The sequence below is a fragment of the Manacus candei genome, unplaced genomic scaffold (assembly GCF_025592945.1).
Source record: "Manacus candei isolate 608988 ecotype Guabito, Panama unplaced genomic scaffold, ASM2559294v1 h1tg000017l, whole genome shotgun sequence".
NCBI lineage: Eukaryota > Metazoa > Chordata > Aves > Passeriformes > Pipridae > Manacus > Manacus candei.
The window spans coordinates 21,461,751-21,484,163 of NW_026138065.1; the positions used below are offsets into that span (position 1 = coordinate 21,461,751).

General features: G+C 38.0%; 1 protein-coding gene across 1 annotated transcript in view; it reads left to right on the forward strand.

The window, feature by feature from the left end:
- The first annotated feature begins 5,807 nt into the window (after positions 1-5,807).
- Positions 5,808-22,413, forward strand: part of KCNK2 (potassium two pore domain channel subfamily K member 2) — a 107,683-nt gene continuing 91,077 nt past the window's right edge. Inside the window, exons 1-2 of the mRNA XM_051783933.1 lie at positions 5,808-5,877; positions 6,561-6,753. Coding sequence (XP_051639893.1) covers positions 6,720-6,753 — 34 coding nt within the window. The 5' untranslated portion in view covers positions 5,808-5,877; positions 6,561-6,719. The remainder of the gene's footprint in view (positions 5,878-6,560; positions 6,754-22,413) is intronic.

Sequence of the window (22,413 nt, forward strand, 5' to 3'; positions counted from 1 at the left end):
GCAATTCAGTTCCTGTGGTTCTGTTTCTCATTTCTTAGATGAAAACAGTCATCATTTCAAATAGTTTAGTTATACCTGATATCAGTGGTGCCACTAGTACAGTTCTGCCCGTGATGCTGTTGAAGGTACAGGGGTTCACACTTTTACCTAGATCACTATTTTTTAGGCATTGCATGACTTTTCTGTAACTGATGTGTAGTTCATGGGCTGAAGTACAATGCAGGAGCAGTTTTATCTCTAATACTTGCAGTTCAGGCACAGTTAAGATGCTTTATTTTGCCCAAGTATTTGTATCTGTACAATAGAATAGAGTCAATATTGCCTCAGTAAAATGATATGAGATTGAATAGAGAAGCATTATGGAACCTGTATACAGAGGATTGGTTAGACAGGGTCCATATGTGTTTGAAAGGAGGTGAATTTTTAATTAGAAAAATAGTTAATATTTCTAACTCCTAAGAGTTGTATGTGGGAATTTGTGCTTTGTCATTGATTTCAAAAGGAATTAAATTAATCTGATAAGATTTTATAAGAAAAATATTTACTTTGAATATTTTGTTGATAACATAATTATATCACTCAGTTGCAGACTTTATCCCTACAGATGGCATATCTGGTATAAATATATAAAAATTACACCTTTAGGAAAGTTGTATCTTCATAAGGCAAGATAGTTGATGTCTTTATTTAAATAAGGAAAACAGTCCACATTTAAACCATGACAGCCACAGATTCAGTCAAAGAGTGCAGTATTGGTTTATTTACCCAAGCTCATTTAGAGCTTGCGTTATGAAATGCTAAACTTGCCCATTTCGAGGGTTAGCAGGTTTACAGCATAACTATTGGACAATTTTCAGGCATTGTGGCTGACGTGAGAACTGATAGCTAGAAGCTAAGAGGTGGAAAACAACTTACTAAAAGCTGATTCACTGTAAGGCAGTATATGCGCACTCTTCACTGTATTTCAGCACAAAGTCAGACAGTTTGGTTAAAATCAACACCAGCAATTCCTGAAACTCATCTGTTTGTGTTGAAGCAGGAAAAGGACATAAATACCTTCAGGTACAAGAGAGAGAGAGGCTTTAGGAAGATGTGGAGGACTGATTGTTTTTTTATCTCCTCTGAAACAGACTGAGAGCGCTCATGGGATGAAACTGAGCCAGCAACTTTGCTGTGTGCTTGGGTATCTCTGTGCCCTGGCTTTGAACCTGGACTATGTTTGGAGCCGACCCATTTTCTCACATACTGGGAATTGAGGCCAGTTACTCCAGCTGAGGAAGTAACTGGATGTCTTTAGCTTAGTATTTTTAGTAACTAACTGGTGTTAATTGTCTTGTGATGTGAGAAGGGACCAGCAAGTATTTCCCCTTCAACTTTTTTGGTAACTTTCCATGCCTTAGGTGTGAGGCAAGCATCTGAACTTTGTTGAACTTTGTCAGCAGGAAGATCTCTTATTACCTTCTTCAGAGAAGGGCAATTTGAGTAATTTGTTGTATTTGTTACAGTACATCAACAGGTTTATGTCTTATGGTAGAAATCCAAAAAGGCATTTGAAACTTCAAATGTTTTCTGTCTTGTATCAGCCAGTATGACACAGTAAAATTTTCTCTGATACATAAGAGAAAATGGTTCTGGGGTCTGTTCCAGCAGTAGATGTATTTTGCTCAAAAGCCTAGATTGCTGTGCACATGCATTGCGTGTTTGTGGGACACCAGCCAAAACTGGCTGTATTTTCGTATTAGGATATTTCATCAAGACAAACTTGGAATCAATTCATGGAGTTTTTCATGAAAAGTGAGAGAAAGGTAAAGCAATTTTGAGGGGTTAAGAGTATTATTGAACTCTACTGAAACTAAGAATTTGGACTTTTGATGCAGTATATTCACAACTGCAAATTGCTATTAACACAGGAAAAAAACTACAGATAAATGGACAAAAATACAGAATAAAGCAAAAAAAATATACCCAAACCGTTTCATAAAACAGATAAACTTCTGGAACCAATTATTGGTTTTGTTGTGTTTTTTTTTTCTTTTAAACCTAAAATTCATCTATATAGAGGCAGTCTAGGAGATTCCTAGAGCGTATAGAGGATAATTTCCTGCTCCAACTGGTAAATGAGCCTACCAGGGATGGGGCCCTGCTAGACCTTCTGTTCACAAACAGAGAGGGCTGGTGGGAGATGTGGTGGTCAGAGGCCGTCTGGGGCACTGTGACCACGAAATAATAGAGTTTTCAATACTCAGGGATGCAAGGAGGACCATCAATAAAACCTCTATGCAGGACTTCCAGAGGGCAGATTTCGGCCTCTTCAGAAGACTAATTCAGTGTACCTTGAGAAACAACCCTTGAAAACAAAGGGGTCCAGGAGGGATGGACATGCTTCAAGAAGGAAGTCTTGAACGCACAGGAGCAGGCAGTCCCAGTGTGCTGAAAGGCAAGCCGGCGAAGAAGACGACTGGTCTGACTGAACAGGGAGATTTTGAAGGAAATTAGGGTAAAGAAGAGAGCCTACCGATTATGGAAAAAAGGACTGGATACTCAGGAAGAGTATAGTTAGGAATATAGTTAGGTCATGTAGAAAGAAAATTAGAGAGAAGAAGGCACAACTTGAACTTAATCTCACCACTTCCGTGAAGGATAACAGTGTTGGGCCCAGTTCTGTTTAATACCTTTATTGATGACTTAGATGAGGGGTCTGAGTCCACCATCAGTGAATTTGCAGATGACACTAAGTTGGGGGGGAGTGTCAATCACCTGGAAGGCAGGAGGGCTCTACAGAGGGACCTGGACAGGCTGGAGAGTTGGGGTGATTCCAGCGGGATGAGGTTCGAGGCCAAGTGCCAGGTCCTCCACTTTGGCCACAACAACCCCCCTGCAGCGCTACAGGCTGGGGACAGAGTGGCTGGAGAGCAGCCAGGCAGAAAGGGACCTGGGAGTTTGGATTGACAGGAAGCTGAACATGAGCCAGCAGTGTGCCCAGGTGGCCAAGAAGGCCAATGGCATCCTGGCCTGGATCAGGAACAGTGTGGCCAGCAGGACCAGGGAAGTGATCCTTCCCCTGTACTCTGCATTGGTGAGACCACACCTTGAGAACTGTGTCCAGTTCTGGGCCCCTCAGTTCAGGAAGGATATTGAGGTGCTGGAGCAGGTCCAGAGAAGAGCAACAAGGCTGGTAAAGGGACTTGAGCACAAGTCCTATGAGGAGAGGCTGAGGGAGCTGGGGTTGTTCAGCCTGGAGAAGAGGAGGCTCGGGGTGACCTCATCACTCCCTACAGCTCCCTGAAAGGAGGTTGTGGCCAGGTGGGGGTCGGTCTCTTCTCCCAGACAGCTATCAGTAAGACAAGAGGGCACCGTCTTAAGCTGTGCCAGGAGAGGTTTAGGTTAGATATTAGGAAGAATTTCTTTACAGAAAGGGTAATCAGGTATTGGAATGGGCTGCCCAGGGAAGTGGTGGATTCTCTGTCCCTGGAGGTTTTTAAGATGAGACTGCATATGGCACTTAGTGCCATGGCCTAGTAACGATGGCGGTGTTGGATCAAGAGTTGGACTTGATTATCTCAGAGGTCCCTTCCAACCCAACTGATTCTATGATTCTATGATTCCAAGATCTTCTGGGCCATCAGAGATGGCAGAAGAGAGAGCAGAGACTAAAGAGATCCTGAAAAAAACATTTCTGGGGACAAGATTGGAGAGAAGAGGTTAGGAAAAAGAAAGGAAGGAAATAATAAGGACAAAATGGAAATTAATATAAGATCTACTAGCTGTAATAGTTTTTCCAGTCTCTAGAAAATTCAAATTATTACAATTGAAGATTGTAAAGAGATGATATCAGAGTTATGGCTGCATAATCTTAGAATACAAATGAGATTTGCATTATTTTATCAAAGAAAAGATAATTTGATCTACCCTAATTCTCAGTGGACAATCCAGCAGAGATTCCTTAGGAATTCCAAGAAAACCTGTCAATTAATTTCTGGTGCATAGAGTCAAACTCTTCTCGTATTCTGGATTTACACTCAAAGATTTTCATTAAATGACTCATATTAAGTGAACTGATTTCATACATTCCTAATTATTGTCGGTACCCAAGTGCAGGCACACTAGATTTACAGGGAGTTGTGGCAGTTGCTCATGGAAAATGAGTTACACAACTTAATAGAAATGAGAAATGAGAACAGGTAATTAGTGTGCTTGTGTAATAACCAAATGATCAAAAATGGCTTAAGTAAAGAGAATTGATAATTTGAAAGCATTTTCATAAGCATACGCACCAGACAAATAGTTTTACCTGTAGAAAAAAAAGCCAACCAATCAAAACAGAATTAGAGCAGAAAGACATGCTATGTGGAAAATCTCTCATGATAATTTAGGCTTTCAGCTCACAGTGCCAGGCTTGCTTTGACCATCTTTGATGATTCTTTTAGTTGCAAGAACTTCTTACTTATTTTTTACCTAAAATTCCTGCGTCTTGGTTTTCTGTGGGGTTGATTTTTTTGGTTCTTAGGTGGTAGAATGTACATGTTTGTTTTCTCAGAGAGACAGAAGGCTGGAACAAAAGATTTGTATCACTTGGAGCAGAAGAGTGTTGCCTATCAGAACTGCAAGCAGTTGCTTACAGAGTAGCTGGGATCCTGTACCTAAAATGCACAAACCCAGAAAAATTCTCTGATTTAAAAAACTCCTTGCACTAGCGATTAGTAGCAAATTATACATAGCTAAAAATCTGCTGCAAAGCAGATTTTCCTTTAATTTGCATGTGCATCTCCATCATAGCTGTCAGGCTCTTGGTAAATTTTAAAGTTAACAAAAAATACTATGTATTCTTCTTTTGTTTGGTCTTTGTCAACTGCAATTCATATTTCCAAATTTTAACAACAAGAAAAAGACTAACAATCAAAGAAACCCCCTTCTGGTGTTCTAAAATGTTTGCCTGACTTCAGGGCTTTAAGGAAAATATTAACTATTTTTAGAGCTTCTGGTGGAAAGTTGTGAGAGTTAGATATGTGAAACTATTGAAGTGTTATCACAGGGACTCATATATGGCACTCCTCTCTATTAAGAGATTCTGTGAAAATCCTAAGAAATGACATCATACGACTGGCCATGAGCACCATGGTTTAGTGCTTCTGTTTCCTGAGTCTGAGCCTGGATTACCAACCTGTGAAATTCATGAGAAGAGTTCCTTTTTTGATTGTATAAGAGTCGGAATGAGTTCTATGTAACACAGCCTTCGGAAACAGGGAGGTTTTCAGATTTCTGTTTTTGTATGGGTTTTTTGTGGTTTTTGTTTGTTTTGTTTTGTTTTGTTTTGTTTTGTTTTGTTTTGTTTTGTTTTGTTTTGTTTTGTTGGCTAGAGGAGTTCATCTGTTGGCCATAAAAGAATTCAGAGAATGAATAGTGTATTGGAAATGAAGCATGCACAATTGTTTGGCTACAAATTTAAGTCCCAGAGGTCAAGCTAGACTTTCTTTTGCTGATGAAGATATTCCTTTGTTTGTGGATGCATATATTTAAAAATGGATCATAGAATTTAAGAGAGAGATGGTTGCATTCATTCTCTTAATCCCTCACTATATCTTCAAATATTTATAATGATATGTCAGAAATTTAAGAATAAGGTCATATGACTGCCATATCAGCACATTACCTAAAATAGTATTCTTTTTTCTACTTGGTTGGGTGACTGCTGTGACAATTGTGTTTTACAAATATTATGACTAACAGACCAGATTTTCTGTGTAAGATTCCTATGTGATATAATTTTCTAGAATATGGAATAGCTACAACATATGATTTTCTTTTAAGGAATTCTATGAAAATATCATGCCTCAAATTAATGAAATCTGAACTTAGCAAATCTGTGTGCAACTGAAGGTAGGGAACTAAATAAATTAGGATCCTTTTTCAAAATGTGTATCTGAGATATTCATAATCCTGCAGCCCATGGGAAGGAGGGATGGGGAAGACAAATTTCTAAAAAATGTTACAGAAAATAAAATCAAACTCTAAAGATTATATTATTCCCTCCTTAAGATCAATAACCCCTCATCAATTTCCTAATCAATAACTATTGATACAGTTGAGAAAAGATGCTTAATAGCCTCTTTTGTGACTGCGCCTTAGGAAACTCATAAATAAGAAAAGAAATTGTAGCAATGTAAATCTTCCTTCTTTAAACAATGGAACAAATTTTATACTTTGAGGCACAACTGATCCTAAAACATCCTGGGGGTCTTTCATTGGCAATTAGACTCCATGCTGCACATGCATGTTTCATGTGAATGATGCTTAAGAAAGGAAGGATTAATGATAACACTAATTTTCATGTATTAATTCAGAGTAAAGAAGCTATGTTCTCTTTAAACCTTCTGGAACATTTCAGAGACAATTATTCAATCTTTTAAGAGAATCAGGTAATTTTGGTTCAGGTTTCTAAGCACCTCCTTACGCATTCAATCACCTGCCCTTTGTAAAGTAATGTGAAAATTTACAACATGATAAAAATGCCATGTATCATAATTAGCATCTTACTAGTTTACTTTTATTTGTGCATTTAGTATTTTGGACAGGAAATACGGAGAGAGAACATATGTGTACTTCGGAAGAGAATATGTTATGACGAAATGACTTGTTCAGAAGACTCCGTAAAGACAGCAATAAAAGAAATGCTTTATGTTAGACAAAAGCATGGTGACTTCTGAATCTTACATCACCAAATGAGGAACCCACAAGCAAGACATAATTTTTACTGTAAGTACCACTACTAAAGACAAATACTTTATTTAGTTAAGCTTTACAGGTTTTAATCAGTTTCCATTACTTGCAATGGTGGACTAGAATGGAGAATTAGATTAATTGATGAAGAATTAAATTAGAGAAAATGCCCCAATGACATACATAACCCTTCTAAATAAGGGTGTCTTATTTTAGTTAATGGCCTTTTTTTGAAATGTTGATTTTGTAGTAAGGTCTTTTTAGGCACAACACTTGCGTATTTATTAAAGATTTGCAATATCTGAACTATATAATTTACAAAAATTAGGTCAGTTATCCAATATGTTATTACTGAGAATGCTTATTTGGAAAGCCAGAGATACCCTTAACTTTTCTCGAAGCACAAGTATCACTTCTATACTGTGAATATTTATTTACATATAACAATATGGTGATTCATTTGGAGCTCGGAAATTAAGAAACTATTAAATAGAATGATTTTTCCAAAAGCTGCCACCTAAAACAATGCTTTCACTTAAACACATCAGTGTAAATAGTCCCTAATGCAGTCAGATATTGGAAGTCTTTGTGCTTTTATTTGGAAATTATCAGCAGGCATGTAAGTTTTGACCAGAAAGTTCTCTCAGGCCCTGATGAAATCTCCGTTAAAACCTTAGAAAGAAAAAATTGATGCTTCAGTGCTTAGCTCACGTTAAAGAGGAAAATCTCTTTGCAGAACTCTATCAGACAAGGGACATGATTTGCCCTGTAGGTTTCTGAATTAGAGATGAGTCTTTTAAGCTACTAGGAAAAGGAGCTGGGTTCAGAATATTTCCCTCGCTTTTGTGTTGGTCTTTTTTTTTTTTACTTTTTTTTTTCCACCCAGAAATAATTTGGAAAATATCTGCTTTGTTCCAATGTGATGAGCTTTTTGTTTGTAAGGAGGAATTTTCTCCTCCTGCTTGGTTGTCTGTAGTCCTCACAGAGCATAAGGATAAACATAATCATGAGTAATAGTGTTGGATTGGCCATAAACAATTTACTACCTTCGTAATGGAACCTTTAGTGCCATGTAACAGAACTTTATTCTCTGATGCAGTTCTGTTGTTTGCAGAGTTCTGTTTCTCCTTTGAATCACTGTCTACTGTTCAACATTTCTGAAAGTGAATTAGAATTTGTCTTTGTGTTAGGTACTTTATCATGCTGAAATGATGTATTCCAAAATATACTGTTTATTGAAGGATCACTTTTCCTTGAATTAATTGAATCCTTTGTCCTTTACTACTTTCACTGCTTTAAGCTGTGTACCATGAATGTGGACGTTCAATCTGGAATTACTGACTAGAAAGCCCCAGCCTACTGGTGATTTCTCCTTGTTTTACTTTCATTCCTGCTCTGCTCTCTAAGACTTATCAGTGATTACATGCTTTTCTCTAGAATTAATTTAACATGGCTTTCTGAAGCAATGTCAGACACTTTAGATAACTTGCCAACCATTAGCATTACAGCTGAAGAATGAGTAGTTTTGTATCTTGAGGAAGTTGATGAACTCAATTACCTATTTTTAAATACTAAAAACAAACACCACCATCACTACCACCAAGTTACTGTCTATCAGTTTTAATCCCATGATTCTAAAGAGTATGGAAAAGAGCTGAGGTAAGTTATACTGAGGTACCAAGATTGCTGTAGTACCCAAGTGCAGCTGTTCCATAGCCTGCAGCACCACTACAAAATCACGACAAATGAAGAATACATTTGCAAAGTTTGAAGGAGACCTCAGGCAGGCGGAATGTAATTACCTAGCTAGAATTTAAGTAAGGCCCCAGGACCACCTAGGATGGAAGGTGCTGCTCACTGTTAGTAGGGTGCCAGGCAGGAATTGTATTTAGATTATTTACTACATAGAGTAGCCTACAGTGCAATCATAATTTAGAATAATAGAATACTAAAGAGAAAAACTCCACCTGTGTCAGTAGTTTTCAACCTAGTAATGAAGCATAATGGAATATAGCCATCATGCTATATTATGCAACTTGCATTTTATAAAATGTGTGATTATAAATTCAGTTATTTGCTGTCTATCAGGGGAAATTGCACCAATCTAATATTTAAAAATGAGTAGTATTTTTTGAAAGTAAAAGGAAGGAAGTAGTAACTCTACTACTCCATGGAATGGAATCGTCATATAGGACCTTGGATTAGTAGAACATAAGCCTATCTGTGGCACTAAATCTGAAGGATAAATTAGGGTACATCTCAAAATAGAGTTGCTGCACCATATATTGGAGGAATGTGGGAGTAAATATTAGCCACAAGCTAATATTTAATTACCACAAAACGCTTCTCATGTGAAAACCAAAACATAATGCTAACAAACCAACAAGATATAATGGGATTTGCTTTGAAGAGTGTGTGTAATGAACATTTAATATGTACATCTTCAGGGTTATTGATGCTATTTCAGTATTTGCATGACAGGTGTTGCCAGAAAAGCCAAAATCTACAATGAGAAAAGTGAACTAAAAATAGAAATAAAGAATAATCGTAAACAGCCTAATAGCACAAACAATAGTACAAATCCTCTTTCTCCAAGGATGCTGGAGAAGCTGAGGTGAAAGTCTTTTAAGCGAATGGAAAGAGAAAATATTTCTAGTATTTCTGAATGCCTTAGAAATAGGTATGATGTTTGAAAGTGGAGAAGAAAGAGCAGGTGGCTGTACCAGAACCAGGAGTCATTGTTTGACTAACTGTTCACCTTCCAAATATTTTTGGAACGTCCTTGGTGAGAATTCTGCTGTGTTCAAGATCTTGAATTTGAGCATATACCAAGTGTAGGAACAAGGGAAAGATGAAAACTGGCTGGGAGAAAATAATGCATCAGGATTTGAAAATGATAGAGCAAAAAAACAGATAAAAATTAATTCCAAATCCATGTCAAGTATGAAGTAAAAAATACTGACAAAGCATTTGAGAACTTGAGAGGCATCATGATGAGATTGCATAGACTTTTCATACTTTTGTTTTTATGTTATTGACATAGATAAAATAGATGGTAGTTTAATTTTCTTGTATGCATAACCACTTCCCATCTAAATTAATCTATAATTAAAAGAGAGGATTCACTTCCTACAACAACTTTTGGAAGAGAAGGGAACCACTCTATGCTGGCAGGCAAATTCATATAACATTCAACATAGTATAATGCTGAAATCTTCAGTATGATGTGGTAAGCCACAAAATAACATGAAGACAAATACCTTTTGGCATCCTTCTACTTTTTTATTTACTACACCCTTCTTTATTTTTGACTGTTGGAGAGGAAAAAAATACATGATTTAAAGTAGTCATGACCACTTTGTAGCAGTTTCATGTTTTGAGACAACACTTGCTACATGAAACATTACGATAAATGTATAACTGTCCATCTATGATTTTGGAGTTACTCGAAGAGAGCTCATCTTTCTAAAGGGAGGTGAGAGTGGGCTGGGAGAAAGATATTTTTATTCATGCAGTATTTCCTGTAAAGATAAAATGCGGGTTCACAATGAGATGTAATATACCATATTCCAGGATTGCACAGCATAACTTTGGTAGTTTTTTTTTCTACCTCCTCTTTCACATCCCCAGGAGTATAGGCCAGGATCTAAGAATTCCTTTCCTTTCCTAACTGTTCTGCCTGCACACTTTGACTAATAGAACCCACAAAGTTTGGGCAGGATCCGGTTCCTGTCAATGCAAACAATCCAAAACATTTGGGCAAAATTGTCCAGTGTGGTTTTTCAGAATAACCACTGAGTAAAAATTGCACATGACTTTTGAGTTTTGGTCTCCTGAAGGATTGTTGCAATACCACTCTCCTAAATCAAAATCACTAGTAACAGATGCAGAACATCTGCTTACCTTCAGTGTTCAGCTTCAGGTCTAGTGCTTTGGAAGGGGATGGAGTTCAGCTGTTTTGGTCACCGTTTATTCTTTACTAGCACTTAGTAGAGGAAGTAGATGCTCTGTTGTCTCTAAATGACTGTAACTGTGATAGATGAAATGCTGACCTGCAGATGTATAAGGATACAGTGTCAAAGCAAGGGTTCTAGTGGTGGGACCAAGGTGTTACAACACATTCGTAGGGGAGTGATGTTGATCGTAAATTCTCATCAGGCTGAACAAAGACACGGGACCACATGTCAGGGAACTCTAGTGCTTTATTGTACAGTCATCACAACTTCAGCAACCAGTTGAATCTAAACCCACTGTTTAGATTCAAAATGTGTTGGCTGACAAGACCTTAAATTCTACAATAGACTTTGACAAGCAGAGATGGCTAACAAGTCCTTAGATTTCGTACAATACACTTCAGTAAGTCCTCAAGTCCCATAACAAACTTCTCAAGGATTCTGGCTCACAAGGCACAACACAATTCCACAAGCTCCCTACTTCCGCATCAAACTTCAGTACAGAGTACAAAGTACAATACAATAGCTGTATTCTACCCTGGGAATACAGGGAAGAGGGAAATAAAGACAGAAAAGGGAGAGAGAGAGAACAAAGAGTATCACCAGTCCTTAGATCCTGTGTTGGTCCTGCTGCATGGATGGTCCAGAGCTGGGGTTGCAAGACAGAGAAAGTGAAAGTGAAAGAGAGGAAAAAGAGAGCAAGGGGGCCCAATCAACTTCCTTTTAGAATTAACCTGGCGCACCCCTCTTGTGTCAAGCAGATTTTTCACATTTTTTTCACGTATGCACAGCCAGCCCTTTGAGCCCTCCTCCAGGTAGTGAGTCAAAGGGAGGGAGACTGAGTATAAGACTGATAAACAGACTCAGAACAGCACTGCACCACCTCTGAGGGACTCTCTCCTCTGGTCATGCTTTTCCTGTCATAACAGTCAGAAAGTTTGAGCCAAAACGTGCTTATTTCTGGTTCTTTGCACAAGGTGAGTGGCCAAGAGCCAGCAGTGACAAGGCTGTGACACTTAGTACTCAGTATGTATGGTCTGGGGAAGAAGAGAGAATAACTGAGTATTAATGCAGGCAAACTAATCCATGTTGTCAGAAAGAGGGTGCCTGGTGATATAGCGTTCTGCAGAGAGCTTTTTAACTCTTGCCTCTATCAAACTACACCAAACTGACCTCTGTACAGCTCTGCAGCTTTCCATCCCTGTATACTTTCAAAGAATTAAAGTACTTTCTGTGCTTGGAGTAAAGCAATCCCACCTCAGCAAAATAAAAGAAAATTGTGGCAGAATGAGCTCTGGGTCTTTACTTTAATCCTTCTTTTGCTGAAATGCCAATAATTTACAGAGCAATATTAACAGGAAGGTTTTTTCCTTTATTAAACTTTAGTGAAATCAACCCTCCAAAAGGAAAATTATCTTTTAATTCTTGAAATAAATCAATTGTATTGCAGGGACACTGCAATCTAATATTTTTATTTTATTTTTAAGAAAGACTCATGTTCTGTGTTATGAAACAGTGAAAAAGGTTTTAATAATTGCTGTCTAAAATATTCTTTAACATATATTCTGCCAGAATCTGAACTCTCAGAACTATAAGGACAGGCTGTTCTTAGGCATAAAAGCAAAATTCCTTTGCCAGTCCATAATGTTTTAATCAGAAATCCATTTTAATGACTATATTTACTTCAGAAAAAATGAAAAATTATAAACAAGACTCAGAATGCATGAACCTACATGAAACAGCAAAACTATTAAATAGCCAACTAATGAGCTTGAAGTATCAAATTTTGCACACTTCTAGTTTAAAAAAAATAAATTGAAAGAGTCAGTATGTTTTTAAAAAGAAAAAGAACATAACTTCTTTGCTCCATAATGTCTAGAATGCTTTACCTAATGTCTAAGTTAAAAGGAAGACATTTTTACCCCTATCTAGCATGCATAATAAATACCAACCTCAATGGAGTGCCTCTTTTTTCCTTAAATTGAAGCTAAAACTGCAGAGCTTCATTATTTTCCTGGAAGAATAGTCCTTTTGTACCAGACGACTTGGCATGTGGCCAGGGGCTGCAAAGTAGCACTTTTAGACAACTTTCTAGTTTTAAGTGTGGAGTCACATCTTTGCTTCTGGTTTATGAGATGGATTTGCAAACAAGTAACAATGACAAAAGTCTACCTTGAAGTTTGCTTCCAGCAGGCAAGAAATTGTGTTCTAGAAACTCGTTTTCTATGTAGAGTTTTGTTCAAGTGTCAGGCCACAGGGCTGGTGACATTCTAGTGCCAGAAAGAATGAACAGCAGGGATGCATCCCTGTAAATCTGGTTCATATGCTCTGTCTATGTTGAGTAAAAATGAGGATATTTTAAAGACACTGTTTTCATGTCAAATAAATGATTTAATACATTTACAGATCCGTAAACATCACTTTTCATCTGAATGAGAAAACTTCTTGGAAGTATGTTAAAAATTGAGTGTCATGAAGAATCAAAGGTTGTTTTCATTGCTACAGGATATTTGTCTTTGAATCAGTAGCCAAAAGAATTGTCATCCCTGGGAATTAAATATATGTTAGTAAAATGGTAGTCATCAAAAACTACAGGTTTGATTTTTGGGTCAAATTAAAGGCTATTAGTGTCATCTGGAGTGTCCATATTCAGGGGATTTTCTGTGACATCAGTAGATCCCATATCACTTGTTTAAACATTAACCTGACCTCTGTTAGATGAAGAATGCCTGTTGCTGGTTCCATGCAACAAAACCCCCCACTACTTCTTTTTAATTTCCAATCTGCACATAAAAACAATTTTAAAGCCCCAAATATACCCTAACATCTCTTTGCATCTTGATTAAGTTTTTGTCTTAGTCTTGGACTCCTCACAAGTTAAAACAGTCGATTATTTAAGAGCTCAATGTCAAAAATAGGAAACTATTTTATTTACTATGGGATCAGAATTTAGATTATAATATGATGTTTCTAATGATGATATATGGTGAGAAGAGAAGCCCAGAAAAGAATTAATATTTTTTCTGCAAAATGAATTAGTAGTTTTGGTGGTTGTTGTACCGGAACAATGTATTAGACACAGACAGATCAGATGGAAAGCAACTTAAGGGAGCTCAAAGCCTCACTTTTTCCTGTTACCTGAGAAGTATATAAGTCTCCATATACAAAATCAGTGGGATTCTATACCAACATAGCAGATAGTTCAGAATTGATTGACAAATAGAAGATACTCTGCCAGTCCTATGTTCAAAGCCAAAATAGGTTGCTTATTTCTGTATTTAACATGGAGCAAGCCTTGCACCAAAGCTGAAAAAAATATTTTCATTTCATACGTTTGTAATAAAAATATTATATATAGATTATTTAAGAGAAAAATTACTTTGGCTTATTCTCTCCCTCGCAGATTTGGAGTAATATATGCTGTATCATATTATAAGTGTCTATTAATACCAGAAAAAAAAGTTTCTTAACAACCATTTGAGTAATGGAGTGTTACTTGCTGAACTGTTCATTTGAAAACTCATTGAATAGCACAGTAATCACAGAATCTCCAGTTTTATTATCTTTTTTGTCACTGAGAAATGCTTGCTGTTTTGTTGTTCTGTTTTCATTTCCATCATGTTCCAAACCAGAAATTTATCACTGTCTAAAAAATATGTTGGTAGGTAATAGAGAAAGGCAGGTGAAAGGTCAAATCTCTTGCAAACTGGTGAAACACATAATTTAAATTTACATAGAAACCACATTATGTAACCAGAGAGATAAACAATGTGTGGGTTGTAGCGTAATTTATAAAATAAAGAATGTTGTCATTAAGGCTGCCTTGGACTGTAGCAGTCATGAATAATACAAAATTTGCATTGACTTGCCTTTAGATGTGTGCTGGGTTTGGTTGAGATAAGGGCATTTGTTTGGATTTTCTCTGCTGTATGTAATACCTCTTCCACTTTTTCCCATTCTTGACAAAAACATGTGTACAAAACAAAAAATCCGCCCTGGGGGACACACCTACATAATGATTTTATCTTGCTAATAGTCCCCCAAATAGATCTTTCAATTTTCCCATCTACCATTTGCTTTGTATTTGCTCACAAAACAGCTCAGCGTATTGTGAGCACTTAATGTACGTACAGGAAAGTGAGTAGGATGGTAAAGCAAGTGCTGGCACCATCCTCAGTTTTCTCAGACTTGTAACTTTAACTCTAAAAGGACTCTAAAGAAGAGTCTGCTGCAGGATCCTTTCAAAGTCTTGTTCTGCCCCCATGCCTTGGTTGACAAGGATGGCTTCAGAGATGTTACTACCAGACTGGAAGTGGCAGGAGGGACGCAGAGACTGTAACAGAAGTTGTGATCTTTGTCTCACAGAAGACAGGAGCTCAGATCATATCTCCATCTATAAACACATGGCTTGAGGCTGCGCAGCCTCAGTAGCTCTGAAAGTTGAATCTTCACCCCCTTTTTGGAGTGCTTTCATTGTGTAAGTCAATGAGGTCATGGCAGCTGGAAGAGATCTACCTTCAGCCCCAGTGTTCCTGTCACCCGGACAAGACAGAACCTTGAACACATGGTTACACATTTGAATGAGATTGTATCTGGCTATTACAATACCAGTGCTGCCCAAACTGCCTCTGGCCAGCTCTCCAGTAGAAAGGCAAGAAGATCAACAGGGTCCATCTGTAGTGTGTGCGTTGCTGGCTGAGCCAAGTCAAATTTGCAGATGGAGGGAGGTGATTCTGCCCCTCTAGTCCAGTCTTGTGAGACTCCATTTGGAGTACTGCATCCAGCTCTGGGGCCCTCAACACAAGAAAGACATTGGCCTATTGGAGAGAGTCCAGAGGAGGCCACCAAATTGATTAGGGGGATGGAGCACCTCTCCTATGAGGAAAGGCTAAAAGAGTCGGGATTTTTCAGTCTGGAAAAGAGAAGGTTTTGGAATCACCTAATTGTGGCCTTCCAGTACCTGAAGGGAAACTACGAGGAAGATGGAGAGAGGCTTTTTACAAGGGCATGTAGTGACAGGACAAGGGGGAAGGGCTTCAAACTGAAAGAGCAGGTTTAGATTAGATATTAGGAAGAAATTCTTTACTGTGAGGATGGTGAGACACTGAAGCAGGTTGCCCAGAGAAATGGTAGATGCCTTATTCCTGGAAGTGTTTGAGGCCAGGCTGAATAGAACTCTGAGCAACCTGGTCTAGTGGAAGTGTCCCTGCCCGTGGCAGGACAGTTGGATCTTTAAGATCCCTTCCAACCCAGGCCATTCTATGATTCTATGAAATACTTAAATGATATGTACTCCTAACTCATCTAGGAAAGGGTTTCTAAACTTTTCTTGAGACCTTTTGTAGAATGATGTGGTACTTCAGATAAGACAACGACTAAATGACTACTTTCAGATGTTATTGTAAATATTGCAAGGAATTTTGAAGACCATTGGTCAAGAAGAGTATAAAAACCACAGTTGCATAAATAATCTGGTCTGGGATTGAAATGGAAAGATGTATATACAGCAATAACACGATGAAAAATGATAGGTATCATCATATTTTTGCTTTAATTTGGAAAACCCTTGAAAAGAATAAACTGTAGGAGAGTGAAAGTAAAGTCCTATTAATGTATGAGTCATTGCTGCTTGGGTTTGATGACCTCTGGAATGTAATTTCCTATAGACAGAACTGTTGCAAGAAAATGGCAGAGAAGGGCCTCGCTGAAGAGCTCTGCTGACGTAGCTCAGCCCCATTGTAGTCTGTATTTCAGATTAAGAGCTGTCGGCAAACAGTAAGACAAGACACTCAGGAGATGCTGCATGCTATTGTTTCCCTTGTTCTTTGTATGTGCTGCTTGGAGTTGAGTCGTTTTTGAGACTGTGACAATTGCTACTTAACCAGACAGCTATGGCTTTATGATGGTTCTGTGAGTTACTGAGAAATGACCAGCTCTTAGCCACTGCAATAAACGCTAAACTAAAGTGTATGATACAAAAGTAAAGTTAAATGCAAACCTCAATTGAAATCAATACTGAAACTCAGCAAAACCAGTGTTTCACTGTAGATATTTAATCAGACAGTTTATCTTTGTCGTTGCCTGGGCACTGCAAATGAACTGTGCTGCCATTTGCCTGTACTGCAATTGTTCTGGGAATCTCTTATTTAGCTACTAGAACTGCTGCTTGGTTTTCTTGCTATACAAATACAACCTAATATTAAAAAATCCAAAAGAAGCTGATCTATAACTTGTACCTTTTTACCAAGAGTAATAGAAGAATAATTTAATGAACAAGGAATTGGTAGCGATGGTATAATTCTAATGTTCTTAAAAAAATACACAATATATATAAAAACTGCATCTCAAAAGCCTATCCTTCATGTAGATAAGAAGTAAAATCCTTGGAGACAAGAAACCATATGTTACTGATCTTGCAAAATGCACATTTCTTGTCATTTTTATGCTTCATTCCAGCCTGTAAGGAGGCTGGGATACTTATATTCAAGAACCTATTTCAGGTTTCTGGTTATCTGAGATAAGTATCCAGCAGAAGTGGACATCACCATGAAAAGCTCACCTGGACTGCTATTGTGTGGAAAAAAGGTGGCATGCAGATGAGGAATGAAGTTTTGTACAATTTTCTGTAAGTTACAGGTGCTGTTGTTTCCACAGAAGACTGCACCTGTGCAACATCTTCACAAGTGCAAAGCCATGGAGTAGGGTGGCTTAAAAGATCAAATTTAAAAATGGTGGATATAAAATGTCTTTCAGCAGAGATATAATGACAGGAGAGAAAAATACTTCTATATCCAGGAAACATGCTTATCAACAGGCTTTGCTAAAGTATTTGGAATTCCGAGTAAACCATAGAAACCCTACCAGAAATCCTGTTTTTAGCTGTGAGTTGAGAACAGCTTCTTCACAAAACCCTCAAGTATATTTAAAGGACTAGAAAGACAGGACTGTAAAGGGACAGTTGTAGCAGAACTGTGGATGCTTCCAACTGTCTGACTTGAGAGTGTGCTGTAAAGCAGTCTTTGTGACAGATCCCTAGGTGAAAAATAATCAGCTCTTAAGCAGAGGGTCGTTCCTTGCACAGGTTGGCAGTCCTCAGAGTTAAAAATGGGGGAAAGTCTACTGTCTTCTCTACTCAACTCCCAGATGTCCTTCCAAAATACTCCAGCTAGGTAGGTATTTGTCTGGCAACATCTCTTTTGGATTCTCAGAAATATATTCACTGCTCTATTGGGCACTGTGCACTTTTAATTTTAAGCTAACATTAAAATGTGCATCACAGCTCTGTTTCCCATAATCTGTGGGAAAAAATGATGGGGTGAGAACTTTGCTTTTACTGAGTTTATTCAACATTGCAGAGCGCCTTACCCACGTACAGTCTTTCTGCATGGATGTAATTCATACCCTGTACTTTAGCTATGGGTGTCTATTTGCATCACTGCACAGATAGCATGTAGGGATGTATGACACTCATGAAAGATTGATGCTCTCATCCTGGTTGATGGCAGACAGAACAAGACAGCAGGAATGCACATCTACCATAGAGGGGACAAAGCTATATTTCTGTTCTTTGCTACCATGAGTTGGAGATGGTGAGAAATTTTTTTGAGGTGTATTAAAATGTCTTTGATGGCAGAAGCTAGTTCTTCAAGAAGAAAAATTTGCTCACAGGAAAGCACCAGTCCAACTGAAACTTCCCATGGGAACATGAATTTCAGCTCCATGTGAACATAATAGTGCAACGACTTGATACTACCAGGCTAGTTAAGGTGCTGGATCAAGCAGATTAATAGTGTCTCTTGACTACTCGATATTCCAGGTGCGGGTCCTAACCTGCAGTGTCATTGCTTTTGTGGGATGTGTGAGGATCTCTTAATTCTTAACAACAAAAACAAAATATTATTTAAAAAATTTTATTCTCACAATATGTGGAAGAGGGCATTCACATGTGTGGGAAATCCATCTTCTGACTACCTGACTACCTGTGCAGTCAGTGCACACTCTTCCCTCCTAGTTTAGCTTCAGCAGTTGCCTTCTTTTTTATTGCCTCCTCCTCAGCATATAGGTCATATCAACCCCTGATGCCCTTTGATGAAACTAGGAAAGGGTATTATTTATCCAAAGTAAGAAGAAAAACTCATAACAGCAGAGAAAATGGAGACAGAAAAATCCTGGAAAGAAAACATTTAGGTAACCCAACAACTCCCAGTCAGCCCATGCCTGCTCTTCTGTTGCATTTTCCTGGCTCTATCCACAAACATATATTTTTGTTCCCTGTGACTGCCCCAGGAAGGGTTGTCCTCCTATTCACTATGACATTTTTTTTCTATTTCACATGGGAACAAACACAGCCTCTTCTGCAATTTCCAAACACATTCTATAAACAGTATTATATTATAGGGGAAAGTAACCTTGCTAACATACGCAAATATCAGAGAAGAGAGGATTAGATTAGAAAGGGTATAAGAGGGTCAATAATATGAAGAAGTAGAAAAATCAGAAAAAGGGTGTTCCCACTTCTTTTTAAATCTGTCTTTAAATTATTTACCTGGCACTTCGACAGCTCACAATTTAATTTTTTTTCATTCATTTTAATATTTAATCACAGTTTTTAATTATACTAGTAACTTGGGGCTAGTTCTTAACTCAGCAATAGCTTCATCTTCTATTAATAAATGGCACATATCCTTGGCTTTGACACTTACTGTGAGTGTTTTGGCTTTGGTAGAACATGCAGTCCAGGGCAACATTATTGCATCTTAAGTCTCAAATCTTCTGTTTCACCCCAATGATGATAATTCAGCATAAAAATGTTTGATCTTCACTGTGGTTCTTAATGTTACTGTTGCTAAAATTACAGGAGATCAGAGAACAAGTACCTAAACGAAAATCTTATTACAAAAGACATTTTTCCACATAGTTTTTCTTCTCCTAGGTCTGGAGAAGAGACAGTCTAGTACCTGAGAACTGTGGGTTGGAGGAATGTTACATCTCCATGTGTGGCTGACAGGGTTTGGGATGAAGGCCTTAGGTGGTTTTTTTTTTTTGAGCTGCACACCAAATGAACTCCCTTGGTGGGGTTACAGTGCTCGTGTGGCAGTGGGCTGCATTGCTTTGGAGGCTGCTGGGGACTGTGAGCCAATGGGCATGACTTTGTCTGGGATGCAGAGGCCATCCAGCCCAAATCCACAAGGGAACAGTAAAAGATCTGGGACTTGCTGAGCTATCTACTCTCCTACTCTCTGAAGCCTATGTGGCACTATGTAAAGACTAGAGAATGTGGTTTATGGGTTCAGGAAAGTTGACCATCTTTCCGCTGAGACTCTGAGACCAAACTCCTGTTTTTGCAGGCACCATGTCAGATAAATCTCTTATATAAACTGACCACCCTCTATTTTACAATGTTAAGTTTTTGTTCTCATCCTCCTTATTGGGAGATTGCTGCAGAAGTTGGCTCTTGTGTTTTTTGTGACTTCCAGCCAAAATTTATTCGCGGAACAGTTCTGGTTTTTTTGCCAACATGGTTCCTTAGCTCAAAAAAGACTCTTTGATTGATCTACACGCAGCAATCAGATGTCTTCTCAGCCTTCATTTTGCCAGACTAAGTGAGCTGAGCTCTTCCAATTTCCTCAGACATAATTCATCTAGAAGTCTTTACTGTTCCTCTTTGGATTAATTTTTGTGGATCGCCGGTGACTAGAACTGAGTGTACTTTTCCCACTGACAGTTTACCAGGGCTCGTGAGCTGGCATGCATCACTCTGATAGCACTTGCTGACCAAACCCCACCTCCTATGTATTGTTGATACTAGGAAAATAATCAGTATAAACAAAATGATGGATTCCACAGGACTTCTAATAAATCTGGTTTAAACACAGTAGAGGGGTGGAGCTTATTGTATTCACGCAGTGGAAACACAGGATCGAGAACCAGCACGCAGTGGCCCACATGGGTAGTGCTACTTGTTGGTGCATCTGAAAGGATCAGTACTGCAAATGTGTGATGTTTGGTGGCTTTCTGCGCTGGCCACTTTGGGTTCTGCTTTCTGCTCTGGCCACTTTGGGTTCTGTTCATAACATGCTGACTTTCCCCATTCACTTATCGGAGACTTAGTGGTTATAAGAATTTCTTTCTTGTCACCTGTGGCCACAAAGCCACAAAGCTTATCTTAGACTCGTGTTGAAGCAAGGGTTTAAGCATAAGTGGATCCTGAATAGTCTTAGACAGAAGTGTAACATTTCCCATGCGATATATTGCTTTGAAGCAGAACAGATCAACAATAAGAGGAAGAGGAGAAGAATCAACTTCCCTCTCTCACAGGTTTTGCGGTTACATACCCCCAATATATATTTGTTAGTTTATCTGTTAACCATTTGAAAGATTCATCATGGTTACAAGATCCAACCCAGGCTCTTGCATTAATTACCACTAAGAGCACTCTATGGTAACTGAAAAAGAAACAGGAAAAGAAACATGCATTCAGTTTCAGAATTCATGTAAAAGGAAACATGAAGGATGAAGGACCTGGAATAGCAAACAGCTAAGGACTACAGCTGTTGTGTCTGGGATTCTCACAAAATGCATCAGGCGGAGGGGTTGAAGGAGTATTTTGTCCCTTCAGAAAGAAAAGATTCTAAAGAGCAAGGAGGCAAAAGCTAACTACTCTTTTTTTTTTATTAACCTCAGGCCAGAAGCAGTGGATGTTATTTAATAACCCACAATTAAAGACAAGCAGTCTAATTACCAGTTCATACTTAAAAAAAAAAGAGAGTCACACTCCTTGTAAGAATGAAATTATAAGAGGATTAATTGCAAGTGAAATACCCAAAAGAGAAATTTATTTAACATTGTAAGAAAGGAACGTGATTTTTGCTGTTTATGGGATCCTAATTTTGACATCAGACTGCAGTAGAGAGACCAAAACTGAGAGAGAAACATCATAGGAGATTCTGACTTACATTTAGAAGCAGCTGTGTTAGTGGGTCAGGTTTTAGAAAGAAAAGATGTGATGGTGCAGTAGACTGGACTGAAAAACAAGTCTCAGCAGAAAAAAAAAAAAAGACAAAAAAACCTTCAACAATTCAATTCTCACATGGAATGAATTTACAAGAAGTAATGTGAAAGTGAAATGTCTGGCCTTTGATAGAGCACTACTATTTTATCAAGAAACAAAGTTACCTGTGGAAAGCTGGAGCTAAAAGGAAATAAAGTATAAGTATTCTGCACAGTGGTTTTTCTGTGGAAATTGCTCAGATAGAGCAATTTCAGATGACTGAAATACATCCTTGAACATGAATGGTATTGTTGCTTATAAATTATTGATACCAAACCTTAAGTCAATTTGAACACAAAGAAGCCCAGGTTGTGCAGTGACAGAGTCAGTTCCATAATAGCTGTATACAAATGAAATGTAATTGCAAAGCAGTCTCTTGAAAAAATAGAGTTTTACTTATTATTGAGGGAGAGAGAAGCAGGAAATGCGTGGGGTACTTCTTCTCGCAGAGAGACTGTATAAGCTAGAAGGCCAGAAGCACTTGGAGATAGAAAGAAAAACAGATTAAAAAACTTCAAACGAAATTAGGATACAGACAGCAAAGGAAAAATTAGGAGGGAAATTTCACAAAAAAAAAAAGAAAGGAAATTAAAATAGTCATTACAGTTGTAAGAGAACACTGAGGAAAACATAGAACAAAAATCACAAGTATTTAAACACGTGCATGATGAAAGAAACTTTCTGTCCATGATC